General features: G+C 38.0%; 2 protein-coding genes across 2 annotated transcripts; both read left to right on the forward strand.

Moving 5' to 3' along the window:
• The first annotated feature begins 1,914 nt into the window (after nt 1–1,914).
• Nucleotides 1,915–11,469, forward strand: LOC110049193 (putative skeletal organic matrix protein 5). Its single transcript, XM_089291370.1, has 6 exons — nt 1,915–6,322; nt 6,953–7,209; nt 7,479–7,593; nt 9,871–9,910; nt 10,359–10,485; nt 10,664–11,469. The coding sequence occupies exons 1-6, from the start codon at nt 6,214–6,216 to the stop codon at nt 11,174–11,176; spliced, it is 1,161 nt and encodes a 386-aa protein (XP_089147496.1). The 5' UTR covers nt 1,915–6,213; the 3' UTR covers nt 11,177–11,469.
• Nucleotides 11,470–16,973: 5,504 nt separating this feature from the next.
• On the forward strand, nt 16,974–20,138 carry LOC149110171 (uncharacterized). The gene is made up of 5 exons (XM_089292147.1): nt 16,974–17,235; nt 17,465–17,579; nt 17,921–17,960; nt 18,335–18,461; nt 18,911–20,138. The coding sequence occupies exons 1-5, from the start codon at nt 17,029–17,031 to the stop codon at nt 19,430–19,432; spliced, it is 1,011 nt and encodes a 336-aa protein (XP_089148273.1). The 5' UTR covers nt 16,974–17,028; the 3' UTR covers nt 19,433–20,138.
• Nucleotides 20,139–20,387: the final 249 nt, after the last annotated feature.

Here is a 20,387-nt window from a genome sequence, read left to right on the forward strand (position 1 = left end):
TGAGTAAAGAATAGTCATATTCAACATGGTCTCTGACGCCTGTAGAGGCAAAATCTACAATTGCAACAGAGTTGATCACTGTTTTGGAGGGTAATTAAACACTAATCAGGGGATTGGTCTCGTAAGGGTATGAAGGCAAAAATGACACAAATTAAAACTGGATCTGAAAAATATAAAGCAAGGTTAGGCTTGCTCGCCTGTCTAAAGTAATGGCCCAAATGGACGGCTATAACCATAGTGAAAGATGGCCTAACTTGCAATATGACTGCTTCATATTTCAAGAAATCGTTGCTTTTAACAAAGTCCATTTTTCAAATACCATGCAAAGGAAAATTTGAAAGTCACGGTGTCGCGAAACAGTATCTTTTTTTTTTTTTTTTTTTTTTTTTCTGGTTCATACCATTCATTTTCAAGCACCCTTTTATTAGTCTTCCCTTATCGGATCGAAATAAAAATTACACCAGTAACTGAAAATGATTGAAGTTTAGTATAGTGTATTTGTTTGGGACATCAATACTGTCTAAAGTCTGAAGTCTGAAGTCTGAAGTCTGAAGTCTGAGGTCTGAAGTCTGAAGTCTGAAGTCTGAAGTCTGAAGTCTGAAGTCTGAAGTCTGAAGTCTGAAGTCTGAAGTCTGAAGTCTGAAGTCTGAAGTCTGAAGTCTGAAGTCTGAAGTCTGAAGTCTGAGGTCTGAAGTCTGAAGTCTGAAGTCTGAAGTCTGAAGTCTGAAGTCTGAAGTCTGAAGTCTGAAGTCTGAAGTCTGAAGTCTGAAGTCTGAAGTCTGAAGTCTGAAGTCTGAGGTCTGAAGTCTGAAGTCTGAAGTCTGAAGTCTGAAGTCTGAAGTCTGAAGTCTGAAGTCTGAAGTCTGAAGTCTGAAGTCTGAAGTCTGAAGTCTGAAGTCTGAAGTCTGAAGTCTGAAGTCTGAAGTCTGAAGTCTGAAATCTGAAGTCTGAAGTCTGAAGTCTACCTCGGATTTCGTAGAATAACTTCCGACGCTCAGCCGACGACGAACGATCGTATCGAACTGTTACACAAAAATGTTGATTTTGATAAAAACAGGGATTGAATGCTGCAAATGAAATTACTCAAGGTAATTAAAGGAGCTAAACGCGCTCTTATAATCTCTGATTACTGGTAATTCAATACTGCCAATACTAACCATCCAGACATTATGAATACGACATTGGGTAACAAAAGAACATCTGCTGCTGTCACACTAAAAGAGGAAACTTTCTGAAACTGCCAGAAACGTACTCTTGGGTTCCCATCCGTTCACGGGAGATTCAGTTTAAGTTTAAATTTGTAATCAACCTTTACATCCTTTATATTTCAGTTGGAATCATTTCCTCGTTATGTTGCAGCTGTTCTGGTAAGTATCCTCTTCATCTCTTCATATCTTGAGTAAAAACGTTTTCTTGTTAAGACTTTTAAAACTCAAGCCTCTGGCTTTGTGTCTAGAGCCTTTAAACTTAAAAACTAAAATTTGAACGGGCGAGATGAAAATTAGATGCGAAACAATACGTTTCTAACAACCATTCTATCGATTGTGACAAGGTTAGTGTAACTGACATGGAAACTTTCGAGCTCGAAACATTTAAATATCATGGCACACTAAAATTAATAAAGAAGCAGACAAATTAACTCCGAGCCGTTGCCAAAATAATATACTCTACTTCTTTAAAAGAGTACTCTATTTAACCTTCTTTTACATTATTTTTTCACAATCACTATTTGGAGTATTTTTCATCTCGCGTTTTATTGAATGACAGACGTTTTGTGAGAAAAATTTATTTCATTACATTCCTGATCCGCAGCTGAGACAGCCCGTCATTTTGTATAAGGTAAAAATGTTATTTCTACTTTTTTGTGTAAAGCAAACCTGACACGCTATAACGCTGTCGTTATTAATTATAAAAACTACAATTTCCTCGATTTTGATTGGTTTAAAAAACTCCTATTTTCCACTAATTCACTTGCCAAGTTGTTATCGGACAGTTTGTTATTGGACAGTTTGTTATTGGACAGTTTGTTACTGGACAGTTTGTTATCGGACAGTTTGTTATTGGACAGGTTGTTATTGGACAGTTCAATAAGCCAATTACCTTCAAAGATGTAGTTTAAATCAACCAATCACATTCAATGTTGTGGTTTTTATTAAATCCATTTTGAAATCACTGGTTATCCTTGCAATCTGATTGGCTCTCAGGGGTGCGAATTATTCACGAATCGCACTATTTTTTGCTCTAAATCGCATCTTTTTCACAGCCAACGAGAATGGGACAGTAAAACTAAATAACCAATCAGATTTTAAGGTTAGTTTACGGTAATCAATAAAATTTCAGGAAAATGAAAGACAAAAATCCATTGTGTGGGGAATTTTGCAACCATTATTGCCAAAACTTTGCTTTTGGTGGTGGTTTTTTTCAGAACATTTAACGAATTTAAATAATTACAGTCCTGAATGACGATCACGAGCTCTTTCAGAAGGAAGACCTACTTTAAGTGAAGTTTCCACCTTTCAGTGTCCATTTTGACGAATATTTTGCTGATTTTTCTTCAACTTCTGCTTGAGATCCGTATGATACCGAGTCCAGTAAAACATAAACAAACGAAAACCACACAATAACAAATTCATAGCCATCTCAAGAAGGTAGATGTTCCAGGTTTCCGGTAGTTTCAAACGAAGCAATACAAGAGCTCAACTCTGTCGCTGTGAATAAACATAGTCAAAATACACCCCGCTCCACAAAACAGTGAACGAATGAACGTCTTCCGAGGCTGGTGCCAGTCCGGCCATCTTGAAAATATCTTGAAGCAAATGGCGCCGCAAGAACTTGACAAGGTCCTGAGTATAAAAGTCTATGCCGAGGTCACAAAAAGAAACGGAGATGATAACGAGCTGGAATCCCTTAAAATCATCCAGAGTGCCATTGAACGATATTTAAAAGAGAAAAACTATCCAGTGGGCGTCTTGCATTCGGGGGAGTTCATAACTCGAAAGAAATCCATTGCAGAATTACATTGGCTGCGCCTTCAAATTCGTTCTCCAAAGACAACTAGAAGTCTCAGCCTCAACCACAGAAGAAAGGAAGGCCTTCCATCATTGATTCAGGCGACGATAATTGAACTTTTATGCATTAAGGAGACTGTTTTCGTTCTGAGTTCAGAACTGCTTGTTCCTTTGTTATGCACGAATGAGTTTTCGTCACATGACATCGTTTTACACTAGATGAGATATAAAGGTGTTTCCTGTTCCACTATTTTTAACAAACCGGCTACTGGATCTAAAATTTAAGGCGATAAAATTGTGCGATTTCAAAATGGATCTAGTAAAGTGGCAATTGAACTTTGTGTCGTGCAATTTTGGTCCGAAATCACACTTGTGATTTCAGACCAAATTGAACTCCACTCAGTTCAATTACCATTATAAATCAATCAAATCAAACTTTCCCTATCTTTCATAACTTGGCTTTTCTTCTTTTCTCGGAATTTTTAATTTTTATGATTAATTGGAAATAAGGCTTCGTGTCGTCCAATTCGGTCTGTAATCGTATCTATAACAATATTCTCGATCGTGACTGGTTCTCCGCAAGCCTATTTGTCACGCAATCGGCGCGATTTGTAATTGGATACCCACGTGATTCGCACGTCAATTATGCGCACTTTGATGGCTTCCTTTGCAATGTTTTCTACAGTTTTCAAAACTTATGAAAAGCGCTACAGACGTTTTCGTTCGAAAGAAGCTCTCAAAAAACATTTTTAATTCCGAAATTTGTTATTGCTATGATTAATTAGTAATTGGACCTCTTTTCATACAATTCAGTGAGTAGCCGTGCTCGCAATTTCAAATGAGCCTATAAAAGCTTTTTTTTTCTTTTTCGACTTTTCCACTTCTTTATTTTATCCTTGTGAGGTTCAAAAACAAAAAGAAATTACATATCCTAAGGAGTTCAGTGCGTTCTCATTAAACTCTAAACGTTTTAGATCGGGTTGAATAGCCTGGCGAATTCCGGTCCAAGCTAAGAAATTTCACTGTCTCAGACCTTTTCTTTTTGCAATATTACAGGATTCTAAGTTGTTCATATTTAATAGCATATGTTTGCAAATTAAAATCCCAGCTTCTACATAATGTGGATAGTAGATGGTTTTACAATCTATCTTAACGTTTTTATTGTTCCATATACTGCACTCAGATATTAGAGGTTTTGTCGAAAATTCTGTTCCAAAATCTCCCCACCACCGAAGGAGCTCTTTATAAAATCATAAAATATAGAGTTAATATTATATTCTTTGATATCATAATTAAACCTAAATAGGAAAATTCCGTCGAATTCTTTGATTAGATGATTAAAAAACGCCTTCCACGGAGATGAGCCTTCGGCAAAAAGTCTGCCGAGCCAAGCTAATCTCTAATCTAAAGATAGCGGTATGCCGAGTGGTAGCAGTATCCCCACAGGTGGAGATATCAAATTTATCCAAACACGTAATGATATCATTTTTGATAACATTTCTTCCCTTTTTGACTGCACTTAAATTTGTTGGTGTATGATCGAAACATATTCGGATCATCTTCGGAAGTCTTCGGTCATCTTCGGTCATCTTCGAAAATGTTCGGAAATGTTCGGATTCGTTAGTCTGGCCTTCGGACAAACTTTGGAGAATCTTCGGAAATCTTCGGAAAGTGTTCGAAAGTCTTCGGAAAATCGCCAAAAACGTTATATATTGTGAGATTTCTACATAACAAAAAACCGCTACGCTAACTCATGAAATATTTTTTTAACACGAGAAGAGAAAATTTTTTATCTCCGCGCGACCATGTAATGTTCTCTATTTATTTCCAGCTTATTTGGTGATTTCACTGTTGTCGCTGTGTGGTATTCTACAGTGGTATTAGGGAAAAGCTTACGGCTTCTTGACTAGACGACACAGTGCCTAGCATATTGCCTGGAAGTAGCACAACGACAACATGTCGAAACATGACATGAGTAATGTAAACGTCTAACTTTCATACACCTTTTTTTAGCATTTTAACACCGGATAGTCAACTCATAAACCTGTATCCTACGCGTAAGCGGTAAATAAGACTAGAACTTAGAAATTGGCGATCCATCAGTTTTGAATGGAATTACTGTATTTTTCAGAATTTTTTAAAGTTATTCCACATTAAAATTTATAACCAACAAACCTCTTTGTGTAAATCTGTTAAAACGGATGCAGCTGTTCTGAGGAAAACTTGTTTTACAATTAAAAAACATAGAACCGACTTAGGTGGGCGTACCAGGCGATGCTAAAAGTGTTTATCAGTGGTTAAGATTAAATTAAGCGCTAATTGACCCACGGTTAGTGTTTCAGCGCGATCCCTCACACTGAAACAACGTTTCTCTCGATAAAGCAACGGAAGAACGAAAGACTACCCGGGTACCCAAAATACCTAGAGGACAACTTTTGGCTAAACAATTTATACAAACAAAGAAACCTAAGATCAAGCAGAAATTTCTTTCGAGATGTTATCCTATTAAGCAGGTTACCATGGTTACGGGGAAATGAGAGATCTAGAACATTTGTAACTTTAAAACTTGCCAAAATTTGTCGAGTAAAAGTATGTAATAATCCGTAGATTTTCTGAGTATCATACATGTAATTTTCATGGCTGTTGCATACGAAAAAGAAGACAAGTGAAATTACGAAAAAATTTCACGCGCTTTTTGACAAAATTCTAAATTATTTGAATTTTGACAAAACGCAAGTGAAAGTATTTCTTAATTTTACGAGTACACTACTTAACAACATTTTAATATCATGGGTTATAAATTTCACTTACGGTCGTGGGTTTTGTATCGGGAAATTTTGCATTAAACGTTGCCATGGCAATTATATTTGCAATTTCACAAGTAAAATTTTAAATTAAACATAAATTTTATGTCACCCGTAAAATTAGAATAATTTTTTCGGTAGTTTTAGCATTTCAACCTGGAGAGAAAAAAAGTTAGCCATTAGCCGTCCGCTATGTTAAACTTTCCAAATTGCCATCTTAAAACTATTAATTAGTTGACTTTCACCTGTCACTCGCCAAAACATAACCGCTGAGTTGTGTACATAACAATTGCTTTGTTTAATTTTGCCAACACAAGGTGATGAATCATTAAAAACTTTCATTAACATTATTCTTTGAAACAAGATCATCTGCGGAAGACTCTCCAGCCGCTATCAAGAAGATGATGTCTTCTTTAACGACAATTCACTTCAACCAGAAATATCCAATCATGGTCTACATCCTTTATATTTCGCTTGGGATCATTTTCTCGTTATGTTGTGCTTCATCTGGTAAGTCCTCACATTGTCTGGTACTTAAATTCTTAGATCGATTTTAGACTTCCTTTCGGCCATCTTCACTGGTCCATGCAACCAAAGTAGAAGGCTGCAGGCCTTTCATATCCACGAAGAATTGATTTCGTACGCAATGCATTTAATATGCTTTAGTAAATATTTGATACTGGATTATCGCCTGCGTGCTCTGGCATCTCAGATGATAGTGACCGACAAGTGCACCGTGTGTTGTGCACGTCAGGGACTATGGAGAATGCCGTTATTCTAAAAAAAAATATATTGCCACTTTCCGCGAAGACACGTTTACTTTGGCGATTAACCAGCTTGGTGTCATGTGTCCATTGAATTAGGTGCAACTAATCGATAGTATATAATTCAACGTCCGAAACTATAGTTTTAATGTTGACATAAACACAATCTAGGAAGAACACCGTGCAGCATGTAAAGCCCTTGAAATCCAAACAATTTTGGGGGAGAAACTAAAGTAAAAATTGGAGATTAAAATTATCAACAGAAATTCTAATATGCATTTCTCTACCAGAAAAAAAAATGTATTCAGAGAAGCATCCACATAGACTATACCTTTCTGCATTTTTAATATGAAGTTTTAATTTGTGTACTTCAAAGACGACGAAGGTCGCATAATTGTGTTCAAGGAACCAGTCGCAAACAAGGCAATGAAGAACCACGTGATCAGGAGTGCGGAGGTGCCCAGTGAAGGGAGCTGTCGCTTGATGTGCTATATGGAGCCCAATTGTGTGTCCGTCAATTTGGGACCATTGGAAGACGGAAAACACAAATGCGAGTTGAACAACGCTACAGATGAAAACCAGTTTGCAAATTCTCTTGTAAATAAATGGGCTTTTAACTATCTTGCTATCGAGGTAATGTAATACAAAAGGTTCCTAATTACTTGCAGTCAATGAAAAAAGCCAGCAGTGGAAAATTGTAAAATAAGTGTTTTCCAGTTAAAATTCTTGTTCTTAGTTGTTCTTTGAACTCCTTCCAATTTGCTATTTGCTGCTGTGTGCGGTAGACGTTCAATATGTATTTGAATTTTTTTACAACCTGCTTCAACCACCAGAATCCTCTCATGTACTTTGAAATTCAGTCTAATAAAAGATATCTCGAGTTGACTTTTTTCTCTTAACAGAATCCCTGTAGTAGCAGCCCGTGTTTGAACAATGGAACCTGTCAAGCTGGATTCACCAGTAAAGGTTTTCGTTGTATCTGTCTTCCTGGATTCACAGGAACAAAGTGTCATAAAGGTAAATTAATAATTAAGTAAATAATAAAGTGTGACCTTTGCGATGCAGGTTATGTCGGTATACTTGACTCGACAGCTACACCAACGAATTGAGGAACACAACAGATCGGCAGTTGGACACCACCTTAAAAAGCAGCATGATAAAACGCCGGGTGACATTGCATGGCTAGAAATCTCGGACACGCACGCTCAGTTGAAAAGGCCAGATGAAGCAAAAGCGAGTCATGTAATTCCTCACGTCACGACTTAAATACTTCACTGAGAAAACAGATTTAACATCCCGCATACCTCCTTACTCCGGTGCAAAGTCCCAAATGTTCACTGACTGTCTTTTGGTACAACCCGAGACAAAAAATATTGTTGGGAAATTGTCGGCTTCCATGTTTTAATCGTTGTGTTTTTTAAGTATAATAATACAGATGATGCTATTTAGTAACAGTATGGCCGCAGTGCGAGAGCAACATCACCAGCTCTCACTAGATGTCCTTTCGCCTAAAACCTTTAGAGTGTAACAACTTCGTTCACTTCGATGTTTAAATCGTGGAAGCCAAACTTTAAGATGTAGTGATTAACTTTTCTCAGGGCTTTGTATCCATTACGTTTTTAGAAATTGTTTCTTTGTAATTTTCGTGTTTTCTGGTCAACGAAATATGATATTCCTGATAAACCGTGCAGCGAAATCCACCAGCAAAGTATATTTCCTTGATTAGCCACGTTGTTTTACCCTGAGTTGCCTGGCTTTCTAGGTTCTAGTCTCTTTTTATACGTGTTCGCCCCCCAAAAATTAAATAAATGGGAGATCTGCGACCAAGTTCTCCCGATGGCGGTAAAACACGGCGCCAAACTCAAAGCAAAAAGTCAGAACTGAACACAAACAACCAGAAATTTTGCTCTTTTGGCAGTTTGACAAATACTCAAATAAATTTCTTTTAAAGAAATGCCCCACAAAACTTTAAAACAGCGAAAAACCCGATCGATCTCTTCCCACGAGTACTGACGCCATGTTGTTCAGATGTCAGGCTTAATTTCGTGTTTCTTGAATTGCCAGCCAATGCGTGCACTTCTGTGAGTGGCAGGTCAAGTGTTAGCACCTCGCACTGATGTCCAAGATTTCTAGCCATGAGCATAGTTAATTTAAAATCTTAAGGAAGTGTCAGAACAAATTTGACTTCGTTATTTTCGAAATGTTTTTTTTTTTTCTTTTTATCATAGAACTAAAAGCAACACTGAACAAATAATGTGATTCAATTCACCCTAAATTATTGGTTAAATCAGCTCTTTAAGATTATCAGCATTATTTTATTGTATTATTCTTTTAGGTCCCCTTTTCAATTTGGTAAATATTTTTATCACTTATCTTACATAATAAATTAAGACGAAATACCATAGAAAATCGAGCAATTTCAATTCTTAGTGGAGAAAAATCTGGTACCAGAATAATTTTATGTATTTTACAGTCCTTTTTACATTTTCGTAAAGTTAAAGATATAAATATTTGCCTGAAATAACACCGAAAACAATTTCCCGTGGGAATTAACGAGAGAAAACAAATTTCAAATTTCAGAGAAATTGTGCAAACACATGTAAAATTTCATCATCAGTTTCATTTCACCAGTACTTTCAAGTGATTCATGCGAAGTTCATGCAACATTTGTTTCCGACGTTTGGTGCTGCCAGAAATGATTTTTTTTTGACAAGATATTTAAAACAGTCGTAGTAAAGTTTGCAATACGATGTAAATAATCTTGGTACAAAGTTCTTGTCCACTTGTTCCTCGAACTTCTGGTGAATTCCGTCTCAATGACTTAACAGTATACCATAGATAAATTAATTACTCCAGTTAAAACACTGGGGAAGATCTTATGACTTTTCAGTATTCCGAAACATACTGTTCTTTCCCATCCAGTTATGTTCGTGATGTTAACACCAATTGCACAAACTCCAACTGTAGTGTCTGCTGGGCTGCCTGTGGCTGCCTGTAACAAGTATTATGGGATAGGTCTTATTGTTGTGAAATACGTGTGTGTCAAAACGGAAAAGCAAGGTTATACTGTCTTCAATGCGGTTTGAATGCTAACAAAAGAGTATTACACCAACTCCTTCTCATCTTACTAATTTGCTTGAAACGTTAAAATGATGCAGTGGTGATTATACGTGTATCCTCGAAACCCATGGTCAGTTAGACGGGGAGAGAAGAAGTAAAACCGGCAAACATGCCTGTTTCTAAATTAAATTACTTTTCATTGAGTTGTTCTGTTTTCTAATTCTTCTACTGTAGGTCCCGCAAAATCATGCAAGGAACTCTATGAACTACACAAGTAAGTCATTGAACGTTTCAGGAAAAGTGTTCAAAGCACGCACGGAGGCCGCACCCACACCATGGGAGGAGACTCAAAACCGGACTCTGAAAACGGCTGGAAGTGGAGTCCACTCCAGACAAAATTCAGTTTCAGTTTCAGTTTTTTTTATTATTGCACACTATTTACAGAAAAACAACTAAAAATAAGATGGTTTACAACTCAAACAGATAAACTACATAGTTAATTATTTAATAAGTAGGATACATTTTAATGCTTTTAAAAAACGTTCCAAGCTGATACAAAGGGGCACACCCGCGGTTCTTAGAGCCAATAGTATTTGAGTAATTATTTTATTTTTTGTGACCTTTATAATGTAAAAATCAAAAACGCAAATTACGTAAGCCTAGTCACAGAAGATTGCCCATTTAAAGGAAGCCTGTTGAAAGATATTTTTTCTATTTGACAGCTCGAGGGTGAGTCAGTTGGTTACGCTCCATGTTGACTCAAAACCAATTTCTGTTCTGTGTCACATGGGAGATTTTGGATGTGGAGATGGAGGATGGACACCGGTCATGAAGATTGACGGCAGCAAGGTATATTATAACTGTGAGCCAAGGCTTTCAAAACTCAATTCACAATATTCAGTTGTTTCGTCAACCCCTTTTAAGCCATGCATCACATGTGAAAACTGTTTAAGTTATCTCTAGTCTGGTAAATTCCACTTAATAGAAACAGGTTTTGGGAAGTTTATTTTCTTCTATTCCTCCTCAGAACACATTTCATTATGGCTCAGAGTACTGGAGTGACAAAACTGAATACAACCTTCCTGGAGGAAAGACTGGGTTTGACTCACAAGAGACCAAGTTACCGACCTACTGGAACACATCCTTCTCCAAGATCTGTCTTGGAATGAAGGTCGATAATCAGATTAACTTCCACGTCATCAACAAGCAGGCCAACTCCCTCTACTCGCTGATCGCTGACGGGCAATACCGCAACACCTCACTGGGCCGTAACACGTGGAAGAAGTTGATTGGTTCACAGGCATCCTTACAGCCAAACTGTAACAAGGAAGGCTTCAATGCTGAGTGTACTTCTTTCTTTTCAAAAGCAAGAATCGGCATCCTTGGAAATAATGAAAAAAACTGCACTTCTTGTGATTCCAGAATTGGGTTTGGAACAGGAACAGGAAGAAAACATGATGACTCCAACACGTGTGGAAACAAGGCAAGAGGTAGAGGAAACAAAAACATTAAAGCCACGGGTTATATCTTGGTATATTGACAAGCAAAATACTAAAGTTTCAAGAAACGGTCCTAATTCACTGTGAACCTACAACACAATAATAATCCTTTACCGTCGTCAGAGTTTTTATCGCATATAATTAAAACCCAATGGCATCAAAAACTTTCAGCAGTTTTTAAACCTTACTGTTTTTTTGTTTTAATTATCCCTCCCCAAATTTGTTTTTTTAGAGTCCTTTGAGGCCGTCCGGGGGATTTTAAGGCCTTCGAACACTTTGTAACTTTCAGAGCACTAGCGCTATGACAATAAAACATAAATTATTATATAAAGGATTTATTGCACTTCCATAAGTGTTTCACATAGAACTATGACGTCGCAAATCCCTGAGATGCATGTTAAATCCATCATCTTCGAACTCATGATTAAGCAAACCTACAAAACTGACTCTAAAACAATCATACCAATAAAGAATGGTAGGAATATCTGAAAAAAAAGTAACCTTTTACTCATAATCCTTTCCCCTACCCATACCCATGTTTTGTAGGTTTGTTTAATCATGAGTATTATTATTACCCCTACCCCTATCCAACGGCTGTTCAAGCAGCTTAAACTTGACAGATCTGATGACGCCCCTGCTTCTAATATGTTACGTTCCTACCCACGAGAAAAAAGAGCTAAAATTTTGGCAGACTTCTATGAAGCAGGAACAGTATTACAGGCAGCCATTTTACAATAGAGAGATAACAATGATCTTCTCTTTCAATGATGGATTCAGCGTTTTGATTGCGTGTTTAAGTAGTTTTGGTGCGAAATGACCACAGGCCTTAGCAGACTTCAGCTGTTTCAGACTGTCAGTAATACCCGCGTGAGATAAAACAATGTTCATAACACAAGACATTACACGGGTGACGTGGGTATAACGGTGCTCATGGCTGCAAGCATGAAGCTCATTAGACAACTTTTCCCCTACAGTAGAGAAATGTTCATTAAGAACTTGCGCTATGCTATGATCAGAAGTTCCTAATTTCCCATTTTGTCTCCTGATTCCCAGTATTGGTTGTGACGCTTGACTATAAGCAGCGGCCTTAACTATCATCTAGTATGACTTGCAATCTTTTATCACATCCAAAAATTCCATGTAGTATTTACTCTTAATAAACCGGACTTCATGTGTGACCTTGTTCCTTAGTGCGTGATAATTAGACCAGAGATATTGGTTGTTTGTTTGTTTGACTTTTAAGAGAGTTTTACATCTCAGACTCATCAGACGTCGTATTTGTGGCGTGTGACCCAAGGTAAATAACGACTGACGTCTAACATCGTCCAGGTTTGCAGAGGTAAAGATGAAAAAGGAGTTTTATTGAAACATTTTAAAAAGTCGTACTTCACATGAAGTCTGATGCCGTAGCGACAGAATCTATAGAAGAGATTATCAGAGTTTTGGAGGGCAATTATAACATTAAACGTGCGATTGGCCATGGTCTCCTAAGGGTACTGTTATATCATAGATTCTTGTTACGTCATAGGACTTCTTGAGTTTGTAATACGCATGTTCTTGGCCCGACACGTGGATTAAAAGAGTGTTGTTTTGCGTGTGTTGCTTATTCTCATTCGTTTATTCGAACGGTTCCGTTTCCCTGGTTACAATATTTGGCGGAGAGGATGGGATAGATGTTACTTCGTTTTCTTCCTGGATTAATTGTATAACGCATGATTCCTTTTAACATTGTTAACATCGCCGTTTCGTGTTTTCACGCTTGTAGTAGTCGCCGCCTACCCTGAGTACCAGAGGTTTTTTCTCGCGCGCGGCAGACGGAAATACTTCGCTTATCATGAGACATGACCGACACCGGAAACCTCGCAAGAAAAACCTCTGGCACCCAGGGTAGTCGCCGCCATGGCTTCGCCGCTAATTAGGTGCCATTGGAGAATTTGATCCTACGACCGAGGGAGTTACAGCTTATTTGGCGCGACATGATCAGTTCATTGTTGCAAACAACATTAGAAGATATCCAACCAGTACATCGGAAGCAGTTATCGCTGCAGCAGAAAAGAACGAGGTGGCCGTAACGATTTCTGTGACCGACAAGAAGACTTGAAGCGTTCTTCGTGACTTGTGCAGACCGGTGAATCCGAAAGACAAAAAATTCGAGCAGCTATGTGAGTTACTACAGCAGCATTTTAAACCTAAACGATTAGTGTTCGCAGAATCCTATAGATTCCATCTTGCTTTCAAGAAGGAAACGAAACCGTCTCTGTTTACAACGCTCGTTTGAGACATTTGGCGTTGACTTGCAATTTTTTTTTCGTCTGCGGCATTCGAAATCCAGCGACCCTTAAAAGCTCCTAAGTGAAGATCGCACATTTCAACAAGCCTTGGAGGTGGCTGTAGCGGATGAAATCGCGGTGAAGGAGAGCGTACAAGTTCAGCAGCAACTGGCCCAATCTGAAAAATCTATTTCCAAGAATTCTTCTGTTTCGTCGTGCTCATCTGTCGATTCCGAAACTAGGCCCACACGTTGTGCCGCCATATTGGCTTATTGTTCGATAAGAGACTGGACACGATTTTGCTACGTCATCGGACTCCAAAATATCCGGATTCACCGTCCACGCGTTGTCGGATTCTTTTTGCGGGTTTATTTTATTTTTTTATTTATTTAATTTTTCGTTTTATTTTTTTCATCTCTGGAGAGGGAATACAAAATATCTGGATTCGCTGCCGAATTCGCCGGATGCGTGTGGACGGAAGCCGTATCCGGAAAGAAAAAGTTGCGGATTCAAAAATATCCGCATAAGTGTGGACGAGGCCCCAGATCTATTAAATGGCTATCCGTCGTTAGTATTACGACGAAACTGATACCTTTTTCAGAATTCTTTTCAGGTTATCCCACTTATTATTCTACCGCTCAGATTAAAACCCCTGTGGAATTCGGTTGAAACAGCTGCAGCTGTTTTGAGGAAAACGTGTCCTACAAACAGCGTAAAAGCCATTTAGGGTGTACCAGACGATGCTAAAAGCGGTTATTAGTGGTTAAGAGTGAATTTACCGCTTAGTGTTTCGGCGCGATACAAAGGACAAATAAAGAATACGTGTGGCCATGTTTTTTCCTCCAAGTACACAGAATAACGTTAACCTTCCTGAGTGTCTTCCTGGTGACGAGTGAAATGACCGTGAGTGACGCGCGTTTATCAAAATTCTTATAATTTCTCTCACCTAAAGGCGAGGGAAACTATTTGAATTTTGACAAAGCGCTAGTGAAATTATTTCTTAATTTTTAGGAGTATACGGGTGAGAAATTACACTTACGATCGTGGGTTTTTGAATGTTTATTGTATCGAGAAATTTCGCATCAAACGTTACCATGGAAATCATATTTTGTAATTTCACATGTAAAATTTTAAATTAAGGATTAATTCTATGTCACCAGCCATATTAAAATAATTTGGTCTGTATTTTTGGTATTTAACCCTGGACAGAAAAAAGTTAACCATGAAACGTCCGTCAAGGTCTACTTTCCAAATTGCCGTTTTTTTAGAGCTATCAATTAGTTGACTTTCACCTGTCGCTCGTCAAACACTACAGTGGAGTTGTTTATATACCAATTGCTTTGCTCAATTCAGTCAACACAAGGTATTGAACCAGTAAAAACTTTCATTAACATTCTTTGAAACAAAAACATCTGCGGAATAAAACGGAAACTACCTGAGACTCTCAAGCTGCCATCAAGAAAACGATGTCTTCTTCGACGGAAATTCTCTTCAAGCCTAAATCTGCAGTCACGGTCTACATCCTTTACATTTCACTTGCGATCATTTTCTCGTTTTGTTGCGCTTGCTCTGGTAAGTCCTTACCTTGTCTGTTACTTATTGTCTTGATTGAGTCTTTCATGATTTTACACGACCCGAATTTCGGTCATCTTCACTCGTCCATGCAACTAAAGTAGAAGGGTGCAGGCCTTTCTATCCCTGAAAAAATGATTTCGCACGCAATGCATGAAATATCCGCTAGTAAATCTTTGATACTGCATTATCGCCTAGCTACGTGCTCTGGTATCTCAGATGATAGTGACCGACAAGTGCGCTGAGTGTTGCGCGCGTCAGGGACTATGGAGTATGCCGTTATTCTGAAAAAATATATATATTGCCACATTTCGCGAAGACAGATATTAACCAGCTGGGTGTTATGTGTCCATTAAATTGGGTGAGACTAATCGATAGTCAATAATTGAACGAAGAAAACTGTAGTTTTAATGCTGGCATAAACACAACACGGGAAGAACACCGTGTAGCATGTAAAAGCCTTGAAATCCAAATAATTTTGGGAGAGAAACGACAGTAAAAATTGGAGATTGAAATTATAAACAGAAATTCTGATATGCAGTCCTCTATCAGAAAAAATGTACTCAGAGAAGAGAAATCCACATAGACTATACCGTTTTCCATTTTTTTAACATTAGGTTTTAATTGATGTATTTCAAAGACGACAAATGTGGCGACATTGTGTTCAAGGAACCAGTTGCAAACAAGGCAATCAAGTGCTTACCCATTTGTCAATATCAACATTCCAAATTTCTGTTGATAGCTAGCAATTTTCATTGCCACCCGCTGCGGGAGAAACGAAAGTAAAAATTGGAGAATACAATTATCAACAAAACTTCTGATATGCAGTCCTCTGTCGGAAAAAATGTACTCAGAGAAGAGAAATCCACATAGACTATTGCTTTCCACATTTTTTTAATATTAAGTTTTAATCTGTGTATTTCAAAGACGACGAATGTCGCGACATTGTGTTCAAGGAACCAGTTGCAAAGAAGGCAATGAAGTGCTTACCCGTTTGTTAATATTAACGTTCCAAATTTCTGTTGATAGTAAGCAATTTTTGTTGCCACCCGCTGCAGCATCTTAGCAACCAATCGCTTTATTCAATACTGGCAAAATTGGCGAACAAGCCTTTAGAATTGTGACACTTAATAATCTTTAAACCAAGGACAACTGCGGTCAAATTAAAAACGGAAACTTGCTGAAACGGACTAAGACTCTTGAGTTATCTTCCAGGAGATGATGGGTTCTTTGCAGGAGATTCAGTTTAAGCATAAATTTGCAATCTTCACTTACATTCTTTACATTTCACTTAATTGGAATCATTTTTTCGTTATCTTGTGGTTGCTCTGGTAAGCAAGCTCTCCTTGTTTGTTTTTTATTGTCTTATTATAGTGAGTCTTCGAGTAGATGGTCTTACAGAGCCTGAATTTCTCTGGTCTATGCAAGCACAGGGTCGACTGGGCTTTTCCTGCTGAATTGATTTCGTAGGCAAAAAATGAAATATGCTCTAGTGAAACTTTCTGCATTGTCGCCTCTTCCAGCGTTGCAAATGAATCGTTTTAATATTGGTACTGGGTTCCCTGTATTGTTCATGTATTTTTCCAGCCGTTTAGTTCCCGCGTTTAATTCACGTAATTTTTTGGAGTGTGCATGTAATGACGAACGTCGGCAAACGTTGTAGTTGTGTATGCCATTCACTCGAAGTAACGACGGATAAGACGGATACGACGGATAAGACGGATAATGACGGATAATGACGGATAAGACGGATAAAGACGCGGACGATCGATGGAATTATGTACAAGCAAACAGGAGCGTCTTATTGGAGTGTTAGTCGAATTAAAGTCAGTGAGCTAGAGTGAATCTTGCCTATTGAAACCGAGGGAATTGGAAATTGGCCCTTACAAATATTTCAAATAATTCAAACGGAGAACAATACTGTACTCAGAAAGACTATCCTGTTTTGTTTGCAACAAATTTTTAAAACTTAATTTTCAATTTTTTTAATTTTCTTTTTAGACGATGAATGTCGCGACATCATATTCAAGGAACCAGTTGCAAACAAGGCAATGACGAACCACGTGATCAAACGTGAGGCAGTGCCCAGTGAAGGGAGCTGTCGCTTGATGTGCTATATGGAGCCCAATTGTGTGTCCATCAATTTAGGACCATTGGATGGAGAAAAACACAAATGCGAGTTGAACAGCGCTACAGATGAAAACAAGTTTGCAAATTATCTTGTAAATAATCCGGCTTTTACCTATCTTGCTATGGAGGTAATGTCATTCAAAAGACTCCCGATTAATTACAGTGAATAAAGAAAGCCCACAATGAAAATTTGTACCATAACAGTTTTATGGTTAAAAACCTAGTATTCAGACGTTACAATAGTTCTTTGAACTCCTTCCAATTTGTTATTTGCTGTGTGAGGTGGACGTTCAATGTAAATTTGAAACTTTTTACAACCTTCTTCAGAGACCAGAACCAGACTTTTTCTCCTAACAGAATCCCTGCAGTAGCAGCCCATGTTTGAACAATGGAGCCTGTCATGCTGGATTCACTAACAAAGGATATCGTTGTATCTGTCGCCCTGGATTCACAGGAACAAACTGTCGTAAAGGTAAATTAAAATAATTAATTAAATAATAAATTAATGACTTAACTAGTAACTAAATAATTAACCAGTTAACACACGGGGGAAAATCTTATGGGTTTTCAGTATTCCGATACATATTGTTTTTTCTCATCCAGTTATGTTCGTAATGTGAACATCGATTGCACAAATTTAAACTCTTCCTCATCTCATTAAGTTTTTTTTGAAACGTTACAATGATGTAATGTTGACGATACGTGTATACTCGAATACCCAGGGGTAGTTAATTGGGGAGGGACGAAGTAAAACCGGCAAACAAACCTGTTTGTAAATTAAACTCCTTTTGTTTTCCAATTCTTCTACTGCAGGTGCCGCAAAAACATGCAAGGAACTCTATGAAATACACAAGTAGGTTATTAAAATTTTCGGGAAAAGTGTTCAAAGCCCGCACGGAGACCTTACCCACACCATGGGAGGAGGCTCACAACCGGACTGTGAAAACGCAAGCAATCGCAGTCCACTCCAGACAAAACGAAAAAACTTGGACAATGAGGGATGAGATTCTAACAGATAAACTAAATAGTTAATTATTTACGAACTAGAATATATTTTCTGGCTTTAAAAAAAGGTGCCAAGCTGATACAAACGGGCAGAGCTGTGTTTTTTTGGAGCCAATAGCATTTGAGCAATTAATGTATTTTCTGCGCAAATTACTTAAAACTGATCACAGAAAGTTCCTGATTTAAGAGCAGATTGTTTAAAGATATTTTTATATTTAACAGGTCGAGGGTGAGTCAGTTGGTTACGCTCCGTGTTGACTCAAAACCAATTTCTGTTCTCTGTCACATAAGAGATTTTGGATGTGGAGATGGAGGATGGACACCGGTCATGAAGATTGACGGCAACAAGGTGTGGTATTTTTCTGGTCTTAATTCTTAGAAAACTGAGAGCTGCAAAGGTCAAATACTTCTGGAAGATGGGCTGACAGATCACCAAAGTTTAACTGATAATTGATTAGATTACAGCTCCCACATCAAGAACTCGAATTTAAGAAAGAACGCTTTTAAGGACGTTAAGCTCGTATAATGACCCTCAGTGCCCGCTTAAATATTTCTAATGTTGGCCAGAAACGTTTCCTTCGTACCACTGCGCCTTCCCTGCTCCTCAGTCTCTTACAACGATCGTGGTGATCATATGGTAAAAGCCTTTACTGACCAGTTGCTTTCAAAACAACTGTTTTGTTCCCTGTCAATATATGTACAAAAAAATATATAAATAAATATCTATTTCAAACAAGAACTTAGTAAGGTCCATAATGTTATATGAATATACATGTATTGTCGTTTTCTTTTGTTTAGAACACCTTTCATTATGACTCAGCGTACTGGAGTAATAAAATTGAATACAACCTTCCTGGAGGGGAGACTGGGTTTGACTCAAAAGAGACCAAGTTGCCGACCCACTGGAACACATCCTTCACCAAGATCTGTCTTGGTATGAAGATTGATCCACAAATGAAATTTACCATTATCAACAAGCAGGCCAACTCTCTGTACTCACTGATCGCTGAAGGGAAATACCACGCCACCTCACTGGGTCGTAACACGTGGAAGACGCTGATTGGTTCACAGGCCTCTTTGCAAAACAACTGTAACAGGGAAGGGTTCAATGCTGTGTGTGACGACGTAACTTTTTCCAAAGCAAGAATTGGTATCATCAGTGACAACGACAATGGCTGCGTTACCTGTGGCTCCAGAATCGGGTTTGGCACAGGAGGGTATCCTCAAGATTTCAACACATGTGGAAACGAAGCTTCAAAACACCAGCCAGATAATGGAGAGACACACATCAAAGCCATGGGATTCATCTTGGTGCAATGATAGCGAATTTATTGTCCAACTGCAGCGAATACCGTCCAAATAATAGCACAAATATACAGCGATATTGTACAGTTATTTGTACGGTAGAAAACCTGTTTGCCGGTGAGGTCGGCGCGCGCTCAAAAAAACTGTCACTCTCTTCCCCTTTCGTTGATAAACTTATTTACTACAGCAGTTGGATAATAAATCCCTTATTAGATGTTTTGGTTTGTAGTATCGCTTTATATTTTTACTCGTTGTTTGCATTTTGACTAACCCGTAGGGCGAGTCAAAATACGCTACAAGTCATAAAAGTGTAGCGATACCACAAACCAAAACATCTAGTAAGATATATATAATAAACGTTTTGAAGTCGCATGGAATGAGCTTTAAAAACATAAACTGTAAATGTAGTTTAGAGGATAAACTAGTTTTTACCCTCATTAAAATTGTCCCCGGCCTCCTTACAGACCAACTGTTACAAAGAAGAGTTCAATGTTGTGAGTACTGATGGTTCATATTCTAACAATAGGCGATTTGCATGATGGCGTCATTTGACTACTGTACAACCACCAGAATCCTTCTCTTTTTTCTCTTTCTTTGGTTAATTGAGGAAATTGTTATTTAATATAAAATGAAAAGAACTCGCAAGGTTATTAGTGGAAGTATTGTGCTGCGTTGGCGTGAACATTACGTTGAATATTACAACCAAGTGTTCCATATCAAATGAAGTCTAATAATTGTGCACATGATTAATAGCCCATATTATCGAAATTATCGAATCGAAATCTTTAACCAGTTTTTACGAGTCGTTTAACTTATCGCAATTAATTGCTGCTCCTACTAGAGTGACCGAATCGTCGCGGTCTCTTTTAGATGTTATTCTCGCTTCGCAAACCAAACAAGTTGTCAAGGCTGGTGTCATGGACAGCTTTATTAGTGACCATGACATGGTCTTTGCCGTCCTACATCTGAA

The sequence above is a fragment of the Orbicella faveolata genome, unplaced genomic scaffold (genome assembly GCF_042242905.1).
Source record: "Orbicella faveolata isolate gen_17 unplaced genomic scaffold, um_ofav_v1 contig_24, whole genome shotgun sequence".
Classification (NCBI taxonomy): domain Eukaryota; kingdom Metazoa; phylum Cnidaria; class Anthozoa; order Scleractinia; family Merulinidae; genus Orbicella; species Orbicella faveolata.

Bases quoted from the DNA above. Each gene is read 5' to 3' on its own strand.
- LOC110049193 (XM_089291370.1), top strand. From the start codon at position 6,214: ATGATGTCTTCTTTAACGACAATTCACTTCAACCAGAAATATCCAATC. The intron at 7,210-7,478 runs GTAATGTAATAC...TTCTCTTAACAG, and splicing joins TTAACTATCTTGCTATCGAG to AATCCCTGTAGTAGCAGCCC. The intron at 9,911-10,358 runs GTAAGTCATTGA...TCTATTTGACAG, and splicing joins GAACTCTATGAACTACACAA to CTCGAGGGTGAGTCAGTTGG.
- LOC149110171 (XM_089292147.1), top strand. From the start codon at position 17,029: ATGACGAACCACGTGATCAAACGTGAGGCAGTGCCCAGTGAAGGGAGC. The intron at 17,580-17,920 runs GTAAATTAAAAT...CTTCTACTGCAG, and splicing joins AGGAACAAACTGTCGTAAAG to GTGCCGCAAAAACATGCAAG. The intron at 18,462-18,910 runs GTGTGGTATTTT...TCTTTTGTTTAG, and splicing joins TGAAGATTGACGGCAACAAG to AACACCTTTCATTATGACTC.